At 46.5% G+C, this 24,174-nt stretch overlaps 1 protein-coding gene across 4 annotated transcripts in view; it reads left to right on the top strand.

Moving 5' to 3' along the window:
• LOC134957932 (complement factor H-like) overlaps positions 1-24,174 on the top strand; it is a 1,300,757-nt gene that overhangs the window by 809,567 nt on the left and 467,016 nt on the right. For all 4 annotated transcript variants that reach the window (XM_063940180.1, XM_063940181.1, XM_063940178.1 and 1 more), the window contains one exon: positions 18,999-19,160. In XM_063940180.1, coding sequence (XP_063796250.1) covers positions 18,999-19,160 — 162 coding nt within the window. The remainder of the gene's footprint in view (positions 1-18,998; positions 19,161-24,174) is intronic.

Below are 24,174 nucleotides of genomic sequence, written 5' to 3'. Positions count from 1 at the left end.
CCCGGGACAACTTGGAATCGAGAACCTTCTCCACTAAGAACTCCTGCTGACCCTGTACATCTATTGGTGATTTCCCCTGAGAGATCTTGCGAGGAAATCTACTGGACGAAACATATGGTTTTAACAAGGAGCAATGGAAGGTATTTCCGATCCGTAAAGTTTTTGGTAAACGTAACCGGAAAGCCACTGGATTGACTTTTTTGATAATATGAAATGGTCCAATAAATCTAGGACCCAATCTGGCTGAGGTTTGTCGAAGTTTAATGTTGCGAGTCGACAACCATACCCTATCTCCAACTTTAAAAGTGCACGGCCGCCGGAGCCTGTCAGAAATTTTTTTCTCCCGAAATGCCGCTTTTCAGAGAGCCAGGTGCACTTTTCTCCAAATGAGTTTGAGATGAGAGGTCAAGGTCAGTGAGGAGACAGAAGAATGTTGAAAAAAGGAATTAGCTCTGGGGTGAAAACCAAAAACTGTAAAAAATGGAGATACATTGGTGGAGGAATGACAGGCATTGTTGTAAGCAAACTCTGCAAAGGGAAGAAACTCAGACCAGTCATTTTGGAGTTTGGCCGAGTACAAACGCAAATATTGTTTTAATGATTGATTAACTTGCTCAGTCTGCCCGTTTGATTGGGGATGGTAGCCAGACGTTAAAGATAATTTCATCTTTAATGAGGCACAAAAAGACTTCCAAAATTGTGCAATGAATTGTGGACCCCGATCAGAAACAATATCAGTGGGTAACCCATGGAGTCTGAAAACATGGCGGAGGAACAAGACTGCCAATCCCTGGGCAGATGGCAATCGGGGAAGAGCAATGAAATGGGCCATTTTGCTAAAACGGTCCACTACCACCCATATGACTCGGCATCCGGCTGACAGAGGGAGGTCCACCACAAAATCCATGGAAATATGAGACCATGGCCTAAGAGGAACATTCAAGGGCATAAGTTGACCGATAGGCAAGGAACGGGGAACCTTATGCTGTGCACAGACCTGACAAGAAAAAACAAACTCCTTAATGTCTTTGGAAAGACCAGGCCACCATACCGAGCGGGAAACTAATTCAAAAGTTTTAGCGATCCCCGGATGCCCGGCAACCTTGCTATCATGAAACTCCATCAAAATCGTTGCTCTCAAAAACTCGGGGACAAAAAGACGACCAGCAGGAGTATTTCCAGGAGCTTGATGTTGAAGCTGCTTTAACTGGGTAAATAAATCTTGTGTGAGACCTGCCCGAATGACTGAAGACGGAAGTATGGGAGTAACAGGACTGTTGTCTTGAACTGGAAGAAAACTGCGTGACAGGGCATCTGCCTTGGTATTCTTGGAACCTGGCCTGAAGGTGATAATGAACTTGAAACGAGTAAAAAATAAAGCCCAACGAGCTTGCCGGGCATTCAGCCGTTTAGCTGATTCAATGTATTGAAGATTTTTGTGATCAGTCAAAACTGAAATGGTATGAGTGGCTCCTTCAAGCCAATGCCTTCACTCCTCAAAAGCCCATTTAATAGCCAGTAATTCCCGGTTACCAACATCGTAGTTGGATTCAGCAGATGAGAATTTCCTGGACATGAAGGCACAAGGATCCTTCTGAGATAGGATAGCCCCTACTCCAACCTCCGAGGCATCAACCTCAACAATGAAAGGCAATTCTGGGTTGGGATGTCTGAGGACCGGGGCTGAGACAAAGGCTTGTTTCAAGGCCTGAAAAGATAACTCCGCTTCACGTGACCAGTTGGTAGGATCTGCTCCCTTTTTAGTCAGTGCCACAATGGGAGCAACTAGGTCAGAGAAAGAGTGAATAAATCTTCTATAGTAATTCGCAAACCCTAAAAAGCGCTGAATTGCTTTTAAATTGGTGGGTTGCGCCCAACTAAGGATGGCTTGGAGCTTCTTTGGTTCCATACAGAATCCCCGAGGGGAAATAATGTACCCTAAAAAGGATACCTCCGTGACATGAAATTCACACTTCTCCAGCTTGGCATATAGGTGATTTTCACGTAATTTTTTTAGAACCTGACGCACCTGGGTAACATGTTGTTCAATAGAGTCAGAATATATCAAAATATCGTCTAAGTAGACTACAACGAATCTTCCAAGAAATTCACGGAGCACATCGTTAATGAGATCCTGGAAAACTGCCGGAGCGTTGGACAGGCCGAATGGCATAACCAGATACTCATAGTGGCCTGATTGAGTACTGAATGCCGTTTTCCACTCATCCCCTGACTTGATTCTGATGAGGTTATATGCTCCTCTCAGGTCAATCTTAGAAAAAATCACAGCCGAACGTAGCTGATCAAAGAGGACAGAAATAAGCGGCAAAGGGTAAGTATTCTTTACTGAGATTTTATTCAAGGCTCTAAAGTCAATGCAAGGTCTGAGTGATCCATCCTTCTTCTCCACGAAGAAGAAGCCTGCACTTAAAGGGGATTTAGATGGCCTGATAAATCCTTTCCCTAGGCTTTCTTTAACATACTCATTCATGGCCACAGTTTCAGGTCCGGACAATGCATATAACCTTCCCTTAGGCAAAGTGGCACCAGGAATTAACTCGATAGCACAATCATAAGGCCTATGGGGAGGCAGAATATCCGCATTGCCCTTGGAAAATACATCAACAAAATCCTGGTATTCCACAGGAATGGGTGCGGGAATGACAGCAGCTATTCTGATGGGAAGCGTAATACATTCCTTATTACAGATGGTACCCCATTGTAAGATCTCCCCCGACTGCCAATCAATGATGGGATTATGAAAGGCCAGCCAAGGGTGACCCAGAACCACAGGAACTGCTGGACAATGGGTGAGGAAAAACTCAATCTTTTCAGAATGCAGAGCTCCTACCGAAAGTAGAACAGGAGGTGTACAGAGAGAAATAACCCCATTGGACAAGGGACTCCCATCTAAACCATGCATGGTGATACACCTACTGAGGAATACCTAAGGCCTTAGCCCATGTTAAATCCATAAAGTTCCCTGCAGCTCCACTGTCCACAAAAGCCGAGATCGAGGAACAGAGGCTGCCAAAGGAAACTTTAGCTGGAACCAACAGTGAATAATTTGAGGAGATAAGCTGCAGACCAAAGTGAACCCCCTCACAACTCACTTGGTCGAGGCGTTTCCCGACTTGTTCGGACAACTACGGGCAAAATGTCCCTTACCCCCACAGTATAAACAAAGACCAGAATTTTGCCTTCTGGTTCTTTCTTCAGGAGACAGTTTGGAGAGGCCTATCTGCATGGGCTCCTCTATGTCCACAGGAATGGAAAAAAAACAAGGAGAAGACCCAACAGATGCTCCTTTTTCAGCCCTCCGCTCTCTGAGACGACGATCAATCTTAATAGAGAGCTCCATGAGTTTATCGAGAGTCTCAGGAGCGGGATACTGAAGGAGACTGTCTTTTATAGACTCGGATAAGCCGAGGCGAAACTGACTGCGCAGGGCTGGATCATTCCATCCACAGTCGTTCGACCAACGGCGAAACTCCGTACAATAAATCTCTGCGGGATTCCTACCCTGTCTGAGAGCACGCAACTGACTCTCGGCGGATGCCTCTCTATCAGGGTCGTCATACAATAGCCCTAAAGACCCCAGAAAGGCGTCTACAGACAATAAAGCCGGATCGTCTGTCTTTAAGCCAAAAGCCCAGGTCTGAGGATCCCCCTGTAGCAAAGAAATAATAATTCCTACCCGCTGAGATTCCGTACCTGAGGAGACTGGTCTTAAACGAAAATACAGTTTACAAGACTCTTTAAAATTAAAAAACTGCTTTCTATCCCCAGAAAAACGGTCAGGCAGATGCATTTTTGGTTCAGGAATGACCCTCGGGGAAGTCCGTAACAGATCTTCCTGTGACCTCACCCGAAGGGACAGATCTTGAACCATCTGAGTAAGCTCTTGAATCTGGCTAACTAAAAGCTGGCCAGGATTTGGCCCAACACCGGAGGGATTCATGAGGCTGACAAATCTCCCAACAGAATAAGGGGAAAAAAATTAACTCCTGTTTAATTTTTTTAAATTTTAGTTGGGCCGGTGATAATGTTATGATTCCCGTACTCCAGACCAGAGGAGATCTTTATGGCAGAGGTCTGAGTACTGGAAGGATATGCTGGTACGGGAGCAGGAAAGCCTAGTAACCCCTGGCGCCCTAACTCCGTTGTCTCGCCCGTGTTATCAGAAATCCCCTGCGAGACTATGGTTGCTTGAGCCCATGGCAGCCGCGTTCGAAGGGCGGATTATGTCTGCCCAACCCCGATGCCCCCTCAGGTCTTAATGGGAGACAAAGGGAAATCCGAGACAGGGTGATAACAAGGGGCCCTCTGACTAAGCAACCAGGCCAGGGGTTACAAGCTATCTAACTTAAACCAAAAGTATGTGCGGACAAACCGCCAGGGAAAAGGACAACCAAAGATCCACTGATCCGTTACTCCTATCCAGCACCGCTGGATACCAGAGTGGATTTGTGGGAGCGGAATCCTCCGCAAAAGCTCCAGAACACAATAAACTAAATAATAAATAGTAAGCGGTCAAGCCGCAACACACGGCTACGCCGCGACTCACGAACACCACAGGATGTTAAAGGTGCTCGGTCGGACTCCAGGAATAGATGACAAATTCCGAGTACTGGATCACTGAGGACAGGAACAACCGGGTAGAGCAGGACTGGAAACTCTCTGTAACAGACACAGCAAACAGGAAGCTATCACCGGCGTCTGTGAGAAGTCCTGAGAGTGCTTAAATTTGGGAGCCCTCCAATCATGATCCAGACAGGGTAATCACATAATGATGCCGTGCAGCTGCATGCTGCACGGCCAGAATACACAAGCACTGATTAATTAAGACCCAGCAACGGGGAACGCGGTCTGACCGTGGCGTCCCCGTTGCTAGGGTCTGAGCGGCTCCGTGCGCCCGGCGTCTAGCGTTGCTAGGGAGCCGGCGGCTGTCTGCCTGCGGCGTCCCTAGTTGCTAGGCGCCGGGCCGCACTGACGGGCGGACCCTCGGCGCCTAACAGTATGCTTGTGCAAAATCCTGACACCCTTCCAGCATTACATCTATAGCCCTTTGAAAAGTGGCCGGGGCATTCTTCATGCCAAAGGGCATAGACAAAAAATGATAAAGCCCAAATGGAGGGGTAAACACAGATTTTTCTTGGGCCTCAGGACTTAAGGGGACCTGCCAGTATCCTTTGCTAAGATCTAGAGTGGTTACATAGGGGCTCCCCCTAATCTCTCCAACAACTCTTCCACCCGGGGCATGGGATATGCATCTGTGACAGTCACCTCATTCAAACATCGGTAATCCACACAGAACCTGGTGGTCCCATCCTTCTTGGGAACTAAGACTACCCCGGCTACCCATGGACTATTGGACTTCACAATAACCCCTAACTCCAGCATCTCATCAATCTCCCTTTTGAGGCTGCCTGCTACCTCAAGAGTGACTAGGTATGGTTTTTGCCGGATGGGCTTGACCTCTCCTGTATCTACCACATGCTGAGTGAGGGTGGTGGTCCCTGGAATACATGTAAGATGCAAAGTCTGGGCCATTAACACCTCCCCCATGTTCTGACGTTGGGCAACACTAAGTTTTTCCCCATATTGGATTGCCTCCAATCCTTTGCCCTTCTTGCATTCCTCTAACAAATCACGTAAGGGGTCTAATCAGGGGCCTCCATGGGGGGACAACATAATACCATTGCTGCTACATTTCTTTCCACATAAAGTTTGAGACGATTAATGTGGAAATTTCTGACTTGTCGGCCAGCCTTATCCAGGGCAACAATGTAATTCACTGGGCCTGACTGTTTTACCACAGTATAAGGGCCATCCCAGGTAGCCTGTAATTTATTCTTACGTACAGGAATAAGCACCATTACTTTCTGTCCCTCGTGTAATTCCCTGAGTCCTGCATTCTGATTATACCATTCAGATTGGCGGGCCTGTGCCCCTTGGAGATTTGTTTGTGTTAAGGCCATTAACCTCGCCATCCTTTCTCGCATCTGTGCCACATACTGCAGGATGGGTTGACCATGATCAATAAAGCTTCCTTCCTAGCTTTCATGGACTAGATCCAGTGGTCCTCTGACCCTGCGGCCATACAACAATTGAAAGGGGGAAAACCCAGTAGAGTCTAGTGGCACTTCCCTATATGCAAACAGGAGCTGCTGCAGTGTCTTTTCCCAGTCCCTCCCCTCTGATTGCACATAAGCCTGCAACAGGTGTTTGAGGGTTCTATAAAATCTCTCACATAATCCGTTAGTCTGTGGGTGATAGGGGGTGGTCCTTAAGGGATGTATTCCCCTTTTTTCCCATAATGTCTGTAACAATTCCCCCTGAAATTGGGCCCCCTGATCCGTTACAATCTCTTGGGGATAGCCCAGTCTACTAAATATGTCACTCAGGGCCTGAGCTACGTGCTCTGCATCTATAGAGGAGAGTGCTACAGCCTCGGGATATCGAGTTGCAAAGTCTAAGACGGTCAGAATATATCTTTTTCCTGAATGACTAGGAATCTTAAGAGGCCTGACTATATCTACGGCTACACGCTGAAAGAGTTCCCCAATTATAGGTAAAGGATGTAGAGGTGCTCTTTGTGGTACACCTCCTAACCTCTGACAGGTATCACGGGAGCCTCGATAATGCTTCACATCATGGGATACCTTGGGCCAAAAAAAACTTCTCAAAACTCGTGCAAGAGTTTTTCTGACCCCAAAGTGTCCAGCTGCTGGTATGTCATGGGCTAAGGTCAACAGCTGCTGTCGATATCTTTGGGGAACCACCAATTGCTTTAAGGCACTGCCATGGTCCAGATCATCACTATGAGTAGAAATTCTATACAACAGCCTGTTCACCCATCCTACCTTATACCCTTCAGAGTCAGATAACCCACTAACTGCTGCACTTCGAAGTTTGGCTAAGGTGGGATCATGTTTCTGTAGCTTTCTGAATTCACTTCTATCTACCTACCCCAGGTTAACTGCGGTACTCATATTTATAAACATATCATTCTCAGCGATGGGCATTCTCACCACCTGTGGATTGGGTTCAGAATAGAGATGTGCACCGCAAATTTTTTGAGTTTTGTGTTTTGCTTTTGGATTCGGTTCCGCGGCCGCGTTTTGGATTCGGATGCGTTTTGGAAAAACCTCCCTGAAATTTTTTTGGATTTTTTTTTTCAAAAATACCTCAAAAACAGCTTAAATCATAGAACTTGGGGGTAATTTTGATCCTATAGTATTATTAACCTCAATAACCATAATTTCCACTCATTTCCAGTCTATTCTGAACACCTCACACCTCACAATATTCATTTTAGTCCTAAAATTTGCACCGAGGTCGCTGGATGACTAAGCTAAGCGGCCCAAATTGGCGGCACAAACACCTGGCTCATCTAGGAGTGGCACTGCAGTGTCATACAGGATGGCACTTAAAAAAATTGGCCCCAAACATCACATGATGCAAAGATAAATAAAAAAAGAGGTGCAAGATGGAATTGTCCTTGGGCTCTCCCACCCACCCTTATGTTGTATAAACAGGACATGCACACTTTAACAAATCCATCATTTCAGCCACAGGGTCTGCCACACGACTGTGGCTGAAATGACTGGTTGGTTTGGGCCCCCACCAAAAAAAGAAGCAATCAATCTCTCCTTCCTCAAACTGGCTCTACAGAGGCAAGATGTCCACCTCATCATCATCCTCCAATTCCTCACCACTTTCACTGTGTACATCCCCCTCCTCACAGAGTATTAATTTGTCCCCACTGGAATCCACCATCTCAGATCCCTGTGTACTTTCTGGAGGCAATTGATGGTGAATGTCTCCACGGAGGAATTTATTATAATTCATTTTGATGAACATCATCTCCACATTTTCTGGAAGTAACCTCATACGCCAATCGCTGACAAGGTAACCGGCTGCACTAAACACTCTTTCGGAGTACACACTGGAGGGGGGCAACTTAGGTAAAATAAAGCCAGTTTGTGCAAGGGCCTCCAAATTGCCTTTTTCCTGCCAGTATACGTACGTATGTACGTACGTACGTACGTACGTACGTACGTACGGACTGTCTGACGTGCCTACTTGGATGCGGTCACTCATATAATCCTCCACCATTCTTTCAATGGTGACAGAATCATATGCAGTGACAGTAGACAACATGTCAGTAATCGTTGGCAGGTCCTTCAGTCCGGACTAGATGTCAGCGGGTGAGCTCGGAATTCTCGCAGCCCCAGTTGCGGGAGAATGTGAAGGAGGAGCTGTTGACGGGTCACATTCCGCTTGAGTTGACAAGTGTCTCACCAGCAGGTCTTTGAACATGTGCAGACTTGTGTCTGCCGGAAAGAGAGATACAATGTAGGCTTTAAACCTAGGATCGAGCACGGTGGCCAAAATGTAGTGCTCTGATTTCAACATATGGACTACCCGTGAATCCTGGTTAAGCAAATTAAGGGCTCCATCCACAAGTCCCACATGCCTAGCGGAATTGCTCCATTTTAGCTCCTTCTTCAATCTCTCCAGCTGCTTCTGTAAAAGCCTGATGAGGGGAATGACCTGACTTGAGTCAGGTGCATTCCCCCTCCTTTGCCATTATCGTAGGCAGATGTGTAGGCTTCAATGTCCTTTTGCTGCTCCTCCATCCTCTGAAGCATATAGAGTGTTGAATTCCACCTCGTTACCACCTCTTGCTTCAGATGATGGCGGGGCAGGATCAGGAGTGTTTGCTGGTGCTCCAGTCTTCGGCACATGGTGGCTGAATGCCGAAAGTGGCCCGCAATTCTTCGGGACACCGACAGCATCTCTTGCACGCCCCTGTCGTTTTTTTACAAATTCTGCAGCACCAAATTCAATGTATGTGCAAAACATGGGACGTGCTGGAAGTTGTCCACATGTAATGCATGCACAATATTGGTGGCGTTGTCCGATGTCACAAATCCCCAGGAGAGTCCAATTGGGGTAAGCCATTCTGTGATGATGTTCCTCAGTTTCCGTAAGAGGTTGTCAGCTGTGTGCCTCTTATTGAAAGCGGTGATACAAAGCGTAGCCTGTCTAGGAATGAGTTGGCATTTGCGAGATGCTGCTACTGGTGCCGCCGCTGCTGTTCTTGTTGCGGTAGGCAATACATCTACCCAGTGGGCTGTCACAGTCATATAGTCCTGAGTCAGCCCTGCTCCACTTGTCCACATGTCCGTGGTTAAGTGGACATTGGGTACAACTGCATTTTTTAGGACACTGGTGACTCTTTTTCTGACGTCTGTGTACATTCTCGGTATCGCCTGCCTAGAGAAGTGGAACCTAGATGGTATTTGGCACCGGGGACACATTACCTCAAGCAATTCTCTAAGCCCCTGTGAATTAACGGTGGATACCGGACACACGTCTAACAGCAAAACAGCTGCCAAGTCCTGAGTTATCCGCTTTGCAGCAGGATGACTGCTGTGATATTTCATCTTCCTCGCAAAGGACTGTTGGACAGTCAATTGCTTACTGGATGTAGTATAAGTGGTCTTCCGACTTGCCCTCTGGGATGACGATCGACTCCCAGCAGCAACAATAACAGCGCCAGCAGCAGTAGGCGTTACACTCAAGGATGCATCGGGGGAATCCCAGTCAGGAGAGGACTTGTCAGACTTTCCAGTGACATGGCCTGCAGGACTATTGGCGTTCCTGTCTAAGGAGGAAATTGACACTGAGGGAGTTGGTGGTGTGGTTTGCAGGAGCTTGGGTACAAGAGGAAGGGATTTAGTTGTCAGTGGACTGCTTCAGCTGTCACCCAAAGTTTTTGAACTTGTCAATGACTTCTGATGAATGCGCTCCAGGTGACGTATAAGGGAGGATGTTCCTAGGTGGTTAATGTCTTTACCACTACTTATTACAGCTTGACAAAGGCAACACATGGCTTGACACCTGTTGTCCGCATTTCTGTTAAAATAATTCCACACCGAAGAGGTGATTTTTTTTTTTTGTAATTTGACCAGGTATGTCAATGGCCATATTCATCCCACAGACAACAGGTGTCTCCCCGGGTGCCTGACTTAAACAAACCACCTCACCATCAGAATCCTCCTTGTCAATTTCCTCCTCGGCGCCAGCAACACCCATATCCTCATCCTGGTGTACTTCAACAGTGACTCTTCAATTTGACTATCAGGAACAGGACTGTGGGTGCTCCTTCCAGCACTTGCAGGGGGCATGCAAATGGTGGAAGGCGCCACCTCTTCCCGTCCAGTGTTGGGAAAGTCAGGCATCACAACCGACACATTTGGACTCTCCTTGGGGATTTGTGATTTAGAAGAACACACAGTTCTTTGCTGTGCTTTTGCCAGCTTAAGTCTTTTAATTTTTTCTAGTGGGAGGATGAGTGCTTCCATCCTCATGTGAAGCTGAACCACTAGCCATGAACATAGGCCAGGGCCTCAGCCGTTCCTTGCCACTCCGTGTCGTAAATGGCATATTGGCAAGTTTACCCTTCTCCTAAGATGCTTTTAATTTAGATTTTTGGGTCATTTTACTGAACTTTAGTTTTTTGGATTATACATACTCTCTACTATGAAATTGGGCATCGGCCTTGGCATTTCATTGTCTCGGCCATGACTAGTGGCAGCAGCTTCAGCACGAGGTGGAAGTGAATCTTGATCTTTCCCCATGTGTGGAATTATATGCCAGTAATATATCAATAGCAATGGCCTACTGTACTGTACTATATGCATACTGCTGGTCACCAAAATGCTGCACTGTCCTACTATATACTGCTCACAATAATACAGCACAGATATGGATAGTATACTTGACACAGAGCTGCAAGGTACAGCAATGGCCTACTGTACTGTACTATATGTATACTGCTGGTCACCAAAATGCTGCACTGTCCTACTATATACTGCTCACGATAATGCAGCACAGATATGGATAGTATACTTGACACAGAGCTGCAAGATACAGCAATGGCCTACTGTACTGTATTACTATAATTATATACTGGTGGTCCCCACAATGCAGAACACTGTGCACAGATATTTGCAGCACACTGAGCACAGATATGGAGTGTTTTCAGGCAGAAAACGTATATATTTTCAGCACACTGAGTACAGATATTTGCAGTACACTGAGCAGAGATACAGAGCTTTTTGGGGAGAGAACGCAGCCACGTCCTCTCCGTTCAATCTCCAATGCACGAGTGAAAATGGCGGCGACTTGGGGGCGTGGCCTGGATGCTGCTCTGAGTGGATGTGCTGACACAGAGCTCTGTCCACCACGGGGTTAATATCACCAATTGCTGCTTGCCCCTGTGTCTCTGTCTACCAGCCCAGCCTTACCCACTGCTGGGGACGTTGCCCTGTGCTCGGGGCTGCCGCCGGGTGCTTTTTACAGCTGTTCACTGCCTGAGGCCTACTTTTTGCTGTGAAGCCGGGGCCTCGAGTTTAGAGCCTGCCCAGAAACGAGCTCCAGGACTGTATTGCAGCCAAAACGGGACCTGCAGCTGCTCCCCCTCCTGCCTGAACTCACCCATAAAGAGTCTCCTGCCTACATAAGACCCTCAGGTACCTTTGGAAGTGGGGAAGCGCCCTCCCTGTCTGCTGTGGCTGTAGTTAGTGAGTGAAATCCCCTGCCTGTGCTCCCGGCGGCGGCCATCTTGGTACACCCTGGTGCAGTGCTCCTGAGGCTCTCTAGATGTCACTGTGGATGCACACGCTGCAAGTCACACTCTCCCTTCTGCTGCCTGGACCTGCTATCATATCCACCTCACCTGCAGCAGCTTCTACAGGGGGTCTCTGTGTTTAACCTTTGGGAAAATGACACAACAACTCTTGCGTGCTGCTCCCCCCTGATGTGAATTACTCACCGCATGTCTGCCTCACCTACTCCTTCTATGCTATGACATGACACTTTGCCTTCCACGTGGAGCCCTCTCTGTTTGATTTCTTGGATATCTCTCTAGCACGTACCATTTTATTCCGCATAGTACCCGCCATGCCTCCTAAACGCAATAAAGGGGACAAGGCGGTCTCCCAGGTAGCGTTTTTCAGACCGTCTCCTATGGCTTCTAAATCCAAGGAGGAAAAAAGCAAGGCCCCCAAGAATACCAGCCTCATATCTTCGCCACCTTCACAGCCACCCCCTCCTGCTGCAACCGGTAGCCCGGCCGGCTCCCTCGGGGACACTGTCTCTCTTACGGTGGATGTGTTGAAAAGTGTACTGGCGCAGTTTAAAGACGAAATGGCTGCAGAATTTAGGGCCACTATGAGAGAATGCCAGAAGTCGATAGATGATATTGGGGGCCGCACTGACACCCTGGAAACAAAAATGGGAGAAGTAGTGACCTCCCATAACGACCTCATTTCCTCCCATGAGCTGTTACAGGCCGAAGTTTCTGCCCTTAAAGATAAAATCTCTGAAGCAGAAGACAGATCGAGACGGAACAATTTGAAACTACGCGGTGTTCCGGACAATGTCTCCAATAGTGCTTTGAATGATTTTGCAGTGTCACTTTTCGGCAAGCTTCTCCCATCATACAAACAGGCAGACTTCCTTATCGACCGTATTCATAGACTCCCCAAGGCAAGGAACGCTCTGGACGGAGCTTCCCGAGACGTGCTCATGAGAATGCACTATTACCACGTGAAGGAGGCCCTCTTAAAGGCTGCCAGGCCCTCGGAAGATTCTTCTGAAGTCCTAGGAGAGTTACAGCTGTTTGAAGACCTGTCCCGTGACACTTTGGCTAAAAGACGCACTCTACACCCCATTACTTCCATTCTACGAAAATGGCGGCGACTTTATATAGAATACGAATCTCGCGAGAATCCGACAGCGGGATGATGACATTCGGTTGCATTCGGGTTAACCGAGCAAGACGAGAAGATCCGAGGCTGCCTCGGACTCGTGTAAAATAGGTGAACTTCGGGGGGGTTCGGATCTCGACGAACCAAACCCACTCATCTCTAGTTCAGAAGCAGTATTGTTTTGGATCTGAGTGAGAGCGGGCCCAAGGGTGGACGAAGATGCAGAGTTTGGCTCTGTTGAGGGGGTCATTCTCCGGGCTTCGTTCCTGGTCACCACTTGAACAAAATGTGTGACCAGTCCCTGACCTAGGTCATTTCCCAGAATTACTTTTGCTGGCAGGCCGCTAAGAACTCCTACATCCACAGGGCCATGGTCTGCCCTAGATACCAGATGCACTCGGGCTACTGGGATATCCCGAACTTGATTCCCTGTCGTGGCGATTCTAAACCTTTGGTCCTCCAGGATCTTGTCTACCGACACCTGGTCAGGTTCTATGAGGGTAAGGGAGGCTCCTGAATCTCTCAAAACCTGGACCTCCTGGTCATCCTCCCAGACAGACTGCAAATGACCTTTCATGTTTCTGGGAGTTTGGCATCCCTCCCCCTCTACCAGGTCCACCACATACACACCATCCATCACCTCTGTTGCATCAGGATGGGGATATTCCATTATAAATCCCCCCCACTTGTTGGTAGACCACATATACTGGGGCAGGACGAGTCCCACATAAGGTCCTCGAGACCAGGTTCAATCCTTCTGCATGTGCCCTGGCTGATCACATTGGTAACATCTGCGGGGATAGGACTGTTGCACTAGTGAGTGACGAGGTGTGGCATCCCGCTGGTAAGCTGGGGTAGATAATGGTCTGGTTTTCTGGGTCTTTCTCATTCCCATTCTCTATGTTCCTTGTTGCTGTACACTGGGTGTCTTCCATCTGACCCGGTTAGCAAGATACTCATCTACCATTCGGGCTGCTGACTCTGGGTTTGGAGGTTTACGGTCAGCCACCCACTCTCGAACCTCTGGTGCCATTTTATTGAATAATTGTTCCAGCACCACTTCATTCAGGATTTGTTCAGGATTTGTTCATGTCGTCCATCCCACCACTGCTGGCATGCTCTCTTCAGTTGTCTGGCAAATTCAGCATGGGAGTCATCCCCCCAAGATTTAGAGTCCAGAATTTTTGCCCGATAGGATTCGGGGGTAAGGTCCTCCCTGATTGGAAGAGTCATGCAGAGATCCCCCCTGCTGTTCTCATGCCCCAGTGTCTGACTCAGTCCTAGGGGAGAACAATGGAATCTTGAAGCAATTAATCCCTTGGTGATGGGGGAAGATAGCCAGTCACTCCCTGTTTTAACCTTTTATAGTCATTTGTGACCTCAGAGGGCTCCAACTGCTCCCAGCTTCCTGTTATTAGTGACTGGTCCAGAATAAAACATCACACCTGGCCCTGTTTAAGAACAATAGCTGATGGTTCAATTCTGTACTACAACATTGTCAGAATGGACCATACCAAACAAACACCTCCAGCACAGTCTTACGCATATAACGCAGCAGTGAAAAGACAGCACATAACCAGTGTGGCTGGGTCCAATAGTTACAGCATGTCAGTCCAACAATTACATCATACAGCATACAGGGGACTCCCGATCTGAAGTTCATTGTGCTTGTCTCAATCCTCATAGGAGACTTCTAACATACGGACACATCCCAATACACAGGGACCCTCTCTCCTTCCATCACCCCACATACATCTTCTTCAGGCATGCTAATGTCCTCTATATTCAAGGACTCTGTTGCTAATACATATCCCACTATTCAGGGACCTTTTATCTGACACGCTGACAACCTTCACCTTATGCAGGCCTTAAACCCTTTCACTGCTGGGCTCTTTCACTCAAGTATACAGTCATCCAAGACTCCCCTTTAGCCTCGCTGCCACTTTGCAACGACCCCTCCCTTACTAAGGAGCACTTCTCAAGGGGTTATCAACCAGAGATCAGGGGTCAAAGTGGGGCGGTATACGGCGGTATGGTATACCGCCACTTCTTCCACTGACCCGGAAATGAGGAAATGAAAGTGCAGCAGGAAGCGAGGGAAGTGGCCATCCTGCTGCATATGTTGCTCCCGTCCCTGCTTGGCGGCTGGGGGGTTGTGTAGAGCGCTGTACTAGCTCACAGCTGCCAGCCACCCGCCGCTCACTGCCGCCCACCGCCGCCAGCCACCCGCTCACTACCGCCAGCCACTCACCTGCAACAAATGAGTCAGGTATTGTTCCCCTGCTCTCACCCTCTCTCCCTGTCGTTACTGTCCCTGTCCCTACTGTCACTCTCTCTCTCCATCGTCACTCTCTTTCTCCCTGTCGTCACTCTCTCTCTCTCCCTGTCGTCACTCTGGCTGTCCCTGCTGTCACAATTTCAGCTCATTCCGTGTGCTATAATGTGAATTTCGTCTCATTCAGTGTGCTATAATGTGAATTTCGGTTCATTCAGTGTGCTATAATGTGAATTTCGTCTCGTTCCGTGTGCTATAATGTGAATTTCTGCTCGTACCGTGTGCTATAAGGTGAAAGGGGCACCAGTACTAGATAGTATAAGGGGTTCTACTGCACTGGACACTCCCACTTTTGGGTGACCACGTCCCCTTTTCTTGACTTTTGCATACCCCCATTTCAAAATTTCCACTTCGACAACTACCAGGGATCCAGTGTTACACATCACATAGACACTCGCCCTCTCACGCATGGGCTGTCTCTTCACAAGAGATCTCTCATTTTCCCCTGTGGCAACAGGCAGCTCTCACTGGTCTGCTGCAGGGTCACACTGTACTGGAGCCCTCTCCACGGTACACTTCTCACTGCAGTCATGTAGCAGCCAAAACTACTCACCCTCTTATCCTCTGCAAGGGGTCTCTCTCCCACACTGCAGGCTCTGTTACTCCAGCTGCAATCAGGTAACTTCATGCTTATCTCATGGTCTTCCCTTCCTCTCTGGGGCCACCTGGAGGGGGCCTCTATGTTACAGAGCTTTCCCCTTCTCTTTAGGTGGTGGGTCACTTTAAATGGGGCCCTTAACTTATTGGGCTTTGCCCCTTGCATTAATTGTGCTCTCGTGGCAGTGTCACGCACTCTCTAATGCCAGTGTACCGCGGGACCTCCTTCCTCCCGTCCTGTGGCCCCAGCTAAAATGGCCACCACTCTTCTGTAGACTCAGGTCCCAACATCAGGATCTACAGCCATGGGCGGAATGTCCCACTAGGCCACGCCCACTTTCTGTTTAACGAGGACATGCCCCCTTGTGCAGCCAGCTCTCTGCCCTCCAGGTGAGTGACAAGTAAAATCACCAGGAGGCAGGGCTTAATCACGGCAGTGCCAGGAGGCGTGGCTTAGAAATAGGGTGGAGCTTAAGCCCAGCACTGCCAGGGATTTCACTCTCATAACAAAATAAAAGTACGATTAAGGCTTGTTAATATAATGACCATGTATCATAGTAAAATATCCCTTCGGTTTATTGGATACCATGATTTATTAGCCAATTTATTACCACAAGTAACACACTCTAGCATAGGATGAAGGGGGTCATTCCGAGTTCGCTCGCTACAACTTTTTGCAGTGCTGCGATCAGATTAAAACTGCGCATGCGTATGCATACGGGTACAAAGAGGATCGGTGCTGGGCGATGGATTTAACAGAGAATCCATTCGCACAGTCGATCGCAAGGTGATTGACAGAAAGAGGGCGTTTATGGGTGTCAACTGACCGTTTTCTGGGAGTATTTGGGAAAACGCAGGCGTGTCCAAGTGTTTGCAGGGCGTGTGTCTGGCGTCAATTCCGGAACCAAAAAGACTGAAGTGATCGCAGCGGCTGAGTAAGTCCAAAACTACTCAGAAACTGCACAAACTGTTTTTGTACCGCTCGGCTGCAAAGGCGTTCGCACACTTGCAAAGCGAAAATACACTCCCCCATAGGTGGCGGTTATCTGATCGCAGTGCTGCAAAAAGTTGCTAGCGAGCGATCAACTCGGAATGACCCCCGAAATCCATCACACCAGTTAAATCCCAAATTTAAAGAATTGTCCAAATAAAGTCATTTTTCTTTCTAATACCCGTTTTCCTGCAAGTGGAAACTACTTTCTTTCTCACCCTCACCACAATCATCATGTTTTCTCTTGTACGGATGGTGTAATAGTTAGCAATGCTGCCTCATAGCACTGTGATCATGGGTTCAATTCTCACCATGGCCCTAACTGTGTGGAGTTTGAATATTCTCCCTGTGCTTGTGAGGGTTTCCTCTGGATATTCCGATTTCATCCCACAATCCAAAAATATGCTTGTAGGTTAATTGGGTCCTGAAAAAATAAATAAATAAACCTAGTAGGAATGTTTGTGTGTGTACATGTGGTAGATAGATTGTAAGCTCCACTGGGGCAGCGACTGATATGAATGGCTAAATATTGCCTGTAAAGCGCTGCAGAATATGTGTGCGCTATATAAATAACTAGTAATAATGAATGGAACACAATCTTGTCCATGTTAAAGGCATGCTGTCAGGGTTTCAAGCACATTGGGTTAAATAGTCACACAGCACAGGAGACTCTGGCCATATAAGGCGGATATTAAATAAGTTTGATGGGGGGCTAAGTATGGCAAATGTGATGGGGGAAATATTGGCAGCAGCAGCAGCTGCAGAGTTATTGAGAGAAACAAGCAGGGCAGTAAATGGAACTTGTCTATTTGGAAAAATTACCCTCCATCTGTAGGAAGAGGATCTGCAGCATGTCTGCAAGGAGGATCCAGTGGGTTTTTTAAATGGAGCTCAAATAGCTGTTATGAGTCAGTAGAGAGCACCACCATGTTGGGGCATCATAAGAGATAGGTTAGGCTGTGGGAAGCAGTTCAGCAATTTAACTTGACACCAGGCAACAATGGAGAACAGGTCATACTGTTGGCTCTGGTGTGCAGGCCTGCAGGGTAACACCTGTCCAGGAGCAAAGACCATCCAGAAACATGTAGCCTGCTTCTGAAGCTTTATCTTGATTGGTCAGCACCATAATAACAAAGCTTTATCAATAGAGCCCCAAATATCAGCAAGAAGAATTTTATATCTAGTTTTACGGATTTCAGACATTTTTTTTTAATTATAAGACTGTCTTGCATAATCTGTCGAGTAATCCCAGACAGGTGATCACACAAGCGGATGCCTTCTATTGGCACCCTCCGACCTGTAAGCGGCACCCTGGTTGAAAAACATTGTCTTAAACAATTCATGTAATAATGTTTTGGATTAACATAATTTCTGTGGCACGTATTTTGATAACAAACATTTTATCCAGTCACATGTCACAGTATATGATGTAGTGAGCAGAGAAGCTTTGGAATGCACCTCTGCCATTACCTCTTCTCCTTTGACTTGACATTATGGGGGTCATTCCGAGTTGATCGCACGTAGCAACTTTTTGCTACATGTGCGATCAATTAGACGCCGCCTATGGGGAGTGTATTTCTGCATAGCAGGGCTGGGAACGCTTGTGCGGCCCTGCTATGCAAATCAAGTTTCCTGTAAAAGAAGACCAGAGTAAGAGTTACTTACCCTGTGCGATCGATCCAGCGATGCAGGTCCCGGAATTGACGTCAGACATCCGCCCTCCAAACGCCTGGACACGCCTGCGTTGGACTCACCACTGCCCGAAAATGGTGAGTTGCCGCCCGGTTCCACCTTCCTCCTGTCAATCTTGTTGCAGTCTCCGCTGCAACCGCTTTCCTCACTAGCGGCGTCGCTGCCTGGCGACGGACATTGCCGGGCAATGACACGCCTGCGCAATGCGCCCGCTGCGCATGCACAGTTCCGACCCGATCGCAAAGCTGCGAAAAAGCGCAGTGTACGATCGGATCGGAATGACCCCCTATATGCAGTGTGACTGTGTTTTGAGGTCAATGTGTTCTATACACTGTCACATCAAATTCCTTCTCCCTCTCTGTTAATATATGACATGGCAAGAGCTAAGGCCAAAGTGACAGCCATACGTGTGTGCAAACTAGAGACATGTTGAAAAGGAGGTAATGATTTGGAGATGTATAGTTAAAAAAAAGACTTTCAGGGACATACTTACATGCTACTTCACCTGCTATTTAAATATTTAAAACTTTGATATTTGTGTTTTAATGGAAAGGATGGTTGTTAATATGTTGTATTTCTTTCTTTCTTTCTTTTTAAGCATTAAGGAAATGTAAAGAACTTCCCTCTATTATTAATGGAAAATATGACACTGCTTCTGGAAGAGTTGTGAAATATAGCTGCAATGCTGGTTACAGGATCACTGGTTCAGACAAAATTACTTGTGATGATGGAAAGTGGACAACTTCACCAATATGCACAGGTTAACATGATTAGAAAATAAGCAAGCTTTTTTCTTTCCGCTTGAAGTACATGCAATAATACGTTTTAGAATGTAAAATGTCAATTTCTCGCAATTATCTCTCACATTTTATGTACCAGCAGTGGCCTCTTTTTTTATTTAGCTCTGGCATTCCCAACCTCAAGGAACACGTTTTAGTGATATACTGTAAGTGCTTGAGCACAGGTGACTTAATTAGTCCCTTAGTTATTTTTATTTAACCATCTGTGCTGAGGCCTGAATATCACTAAACCTGCACTGTTAGTGTGCCTTGAAAACAGATTTTGGGAATATCTGCTTTAGTACATTGATTTTTTTAATAGACATACTTTTCTCTCTGGAAATGCACCAACATTGTAGTGCTAAATCAAAGTTCACATGGTAAAGCAACAATTGATACACAGTGTAGGTAAAGCAATGTCCATATGCAAGGTGCTGTACCTTGCAACAAGTGAGAAGATAGTCAATGCCTGTTTTCTGTGTGTAACCCATGGCAACAAGTCAGGCTTTCTAGCAAGCAAAATTCCATTGGTAAACAATGAGAGTGGATCAATCCCACACCAGTATCCACAGAGCTTATACTGTAAATTATGCAATGGTCATTGGTTCTTTATCATTGTACTTATCAGATGATACCTCAATTTATGCATACACTTTCTTTTTAGGTGCTACCCCGATGCTTATAGTCGAAAGAGAAGTTATAAATTAAGCATCTTTTTGGGTGCACTCTGTAACTAAATAATATATTCAAACTTTTGTTTTCATTGGTATGCATTAAAGGTAATACATTTCAAAGATATAGTGAAATATGAAATTTAGTGTGATAGAAAAAACAGTGTGTTCTTTGTCACCAACCCTGAGGCTTTGTTGTCTTACTTGCATTGACTGTAGACTAGTACAGCTGTGCTTCTCTATACAAATGAAATACCATTAAATTGAAGGCGCTCCCAAATTATAAAATCTCCACTGTTGTCCTTTTACTGTAATCCCGATATTGTCACTATGTAAGAGACTATATTGCCTTGGTTCTATGAAGTCTGTGCCTTATTAAGTTAGACTTGTATCACCTTATAATGAAGTTTTTGCAATAAAATATATATTTTAAATATGATACTATATCTGTGCTGGATTCTATCTTAGAAATGGAGTTTCTTACTCCTGTAATCCAGCATTACAAAACAAAATGGTATCCTTTCTTTTGTGTGCCCCTTGTGCTGGGAAAGTGTATTCTTCCACATGTAGGTTTCTGTATATATATATATATATATATATTTTCCTGGTGGTCTGATAATAAGCTTCTCTTAAATAGTGTGTCCGTTTTGTTGGAGATTAGTTTTTATTTTAATTATTTATTTTGTAAAAAAATGGAGAGCGCACTCTTAAATGTATAAAAAGAAACAACTTTTACTTGTAACATCTGAAGTACGAAACGCGTTGGACGGGGCTGATTGACGTGGACGCTGTGACGTCATCCTCCAGAAGCAGAGCCGGTGGTGAGACGAGCCGTGGACCAGGAGACGTGAATGGCTAAGTCGCGGTTGAAACACCTGTGCTGTTCAATTTTAACCTCAATGTATGTAATCAGATGTCACAAGTAAAAGTTATTACTTTTTATACATTTAAGAGTGCGCTCTCCATTTTTTGACAGTCTTTACCATTACTCCAGTGGCATGGAGGGGATTTGAAGCTGCACTGAATTTGGAACTATACTCTGGATAACAGCAGATCCTGTTGCGCTATACTGAACACTGTGGTTCATAACTTATTTGTTTAATTCTAAATAAATCTCTATATACAGTATTTTTGTATAGAATATCCCCTTAAGCAGAGTCCCTGCTGCATATGGTATCTCTGCTTTTGAGAGTATATTAATCACAAATCTCCCCCTAGCTGTGTCTGCTGGTAATATTTGCTCACTTATAACATGTGATAATTCTGATTAGTGTTTTACACTTATTCATTCTATACATTTTTTTCATTTCACATAATTAACTTACACTTAATTTAATAGTAATATATTAATATCAATAATTATCACTCACACTATATCACTTTTACCTGATGTTAATTGAGCCTTAAAAACAAATTCTGGACCCTGTACATAGGACTGAGGAGAAAGATCAATTATACTGTAGGTTCCACTTTAATTGTAAGTGGATCCCTATACTAATAACAGGAATTGTAATATAATACAATTAATAGAGATCATAAAACATATCAAATGTATTTTGTTGCAACCTGATAAGACATCATTGTGAAGTGATACAAGTGTAACTTAATAAGGCACAGACAGGGCCGGTGCTACGGCGTTCAGCGCCCCCCTGCAAACTATAAATTTGCACCCATTCCATACTTTACAAAGGGACACCACACATAATGCTTTTATACATAATGCCCCCTGCAGTAGTGATGCTTACACATGTAACGCCTCCTGTACCAGTGACGTTTATACACGTAATGCCCCTGCAACAGTGACGCTTACACACGTAAAACCCCCTGCAGCAGTGACTCTTACACACGTAAAGCCCCTGTAGCAGTGACACTTACACACGCAACGCCCCCTATACCAGTGACGCTTATACACATCACACATAACGCCCCCTGTACCAGTGACGCTTATACACATCACACATAAAGCCCCCTGTACCAGTGACGCTTACACACGTAATGCCCCCTGTACAAGTGCCGCTTACACACGCAACGCCCCCTGTACCAGTGACGCTTACACACATAATGTCCCCTGTACCAGTGATGCTTACACACGTAACGCCCTCCTGTACCAGTGACGCTTGCACACGTAACACCCCCTGTAGCAGTGATGCTTATACAAGACACAACGCATCCTGTACCAGTGACACTTACACACATAACACCCCCTGTACCAATGCCGCTTACACATGCAACGCCCACTGTACGCGTACCGTTTATACATGCAACACCCCCTGTACCAGTGACACTTACACACGCAACGCCCCCCTGTACCAGTGACACTTACACACGCAACGCCCCCCTGTACCAGTGACACTTACACACGCAACGCCCCCTGTACCAGTGACGCTTACACATGTAACGCCCCCTGTACCAGTGATGCTTGAACACGTAATATCCCCTGTAGCAGTGACTCTTGCACACGTAACACCCCCTGCTGCAGTGACGCTCACACACATTATGCTGCACAGTCACACATACGTATATACATACACACGCATACTGTACATACATTACATACATACAGTCCAATCACACATACATATACACAGATACTGTATACACACACACACGTACTGTATACATATACACTCACATACACTTTCACTCACTCTTTCCATTCCAGCCACTTACTGTACATAAAGAAGTCTGGCAACTCGTCCTTCTGTGTTGCAGGCAACAGCCTGGCCTCATGTAGCTTTGCCCCTTATTCCTGTGTAGCTCCGCCCCCTTTAGATCTCCCCATCACACTGCGCTGTGAGCCTGAGATGAGTCTGTGACAGGGGAGGGGGAGAGGAGGCTTCATGATGCCGGCGCCTCTGCCTGTCATAGAGTGTGACAGGCGCAGCAGCCGGCATCAGCAGGGAAACTCAGCAGCGGGGATGCAGAGCGGGGAGATTGCCTCTCCCAGCCTGGCACCTACCTGCTTTGCATCCCGTTGCTGAGCGGTAAGCGCCGGGCCTGGGCACAGATTTCACAGAAACAAGGCAATATAACCTCGAGTGAACATAGCGGGTTCACAGAGATTTTAAATCGTTTTATTCTTACACACTGTTTTCTCTATCACACCATTTTTTATATTTCACTATCTCTTTGAAAAGTAATAATTTTAATGCATACCAATCAAAATGAAAGTTTTATTATATCATTTGGTACCAGAGTGCACCCAAAATGTTGCTTTTCTTTTTTCCTTTTCTTTTGAAGATTCCATTGGTGTTTAGCTTCTTACAGAAGACCCACTTGTATTTGAAATTATGGTCACACAGCCTGTTCACAATAGTCCACCTGTCATTGGGCCTAATCGTATCAGCAAGTTTGTTAGCAGATGTGCAAAACAAGGGCCCTCATTCCGAGTTGTTCGGTCGCAAGGCGAATTTAGCAGAGTTACACACGCTAAGCCGCCGCCTACTGGGAGTGAATCTTAGCTTCTTAAAATTGCGACCGATGTATTCGCAATATTGCGATTACTAACTACTTAGCAGTTTCAGAGTAGCTCCAGACTTACTCTGCCTGTGCGATCAGTTCAGTGCTTGTCGTTCCTGGTTGACGTCACAAACACACCCAGCGTTCGCCCAGGCACTCCCACCGTTTCCCCGGCCACTCCTGCGTTTTTTCCGGAAACGGTAGCGTTTTCAGCCACACGCCCCTGAAACGCCGTGTTTCCGCCCAGTAACACCCATTTCCTGTCAATCACATTACGATCGCCGGAGCGAAGAAAAAGCCGTGAGTAAAAATACTTTCTTCATAGTAAAGTTACTTGGCGCAGTCGCAGTGCGAACATTGCGCATGCATACTAAGCGGATTTTCACTGCGATGCGATGAAAAAGAACGAGCGAACAACTCGGAATGAGGGCCAATGTGCACAGCAGGAGGGCAGATGTAACATGTGCAGGGAGAGTTAGATTTGGGTGAGTTATTTTGTCTCTGTGCAGGGTAAATACGGGCTGCTTTATTTTTACACTGCAATTTAGATTTCAGTTTGAACACACCACACCCAAATCTAACTCTCTCTGCTCATGTTATATCTGCACCCCCCCCCCCCCCCATGCAGTGCACATGTGGGGTCATTCCGACCTGGTCGTAGCTGTGCTACTGACACATACCTGCGGGGGGACCCCAGTACAGGGCAAGTCCGCCCCACATGTCTAGCCACCCCCTTCCCCCCCACACACACACACAAGTACAAAAACATTGCCCCCTCCTGCCCAGCGACCACCTATGCCTGTCAATCAGGCAGAGGGGATCGCTAGGCAACGATGGCCTTCGGCCATCTGGCATGCATCGGCGC

The sequence above is a fragment of the Pseudophryne corroboree genome, chromosome 9 (assembly GCF_028390025.1).
Source record: "Pseudophryne corroboree isolate aPseCor3 chromosome 9, aPseCor3.hap2, whole genome shotgun sequence".
In the NCBI taxonomy this organism is placed as follows: Eukaryota; Metazoa; Chordata; class Amphibia; order Anura; family Myobatrachidae; genus Pseudophryne; species Pseudophryne corroboree.
The sequence above is the reverse complement of the archived record's forward strand: the minus strand, read 5'-3'. Positions and strand labels throughout refer to the sequence as shown.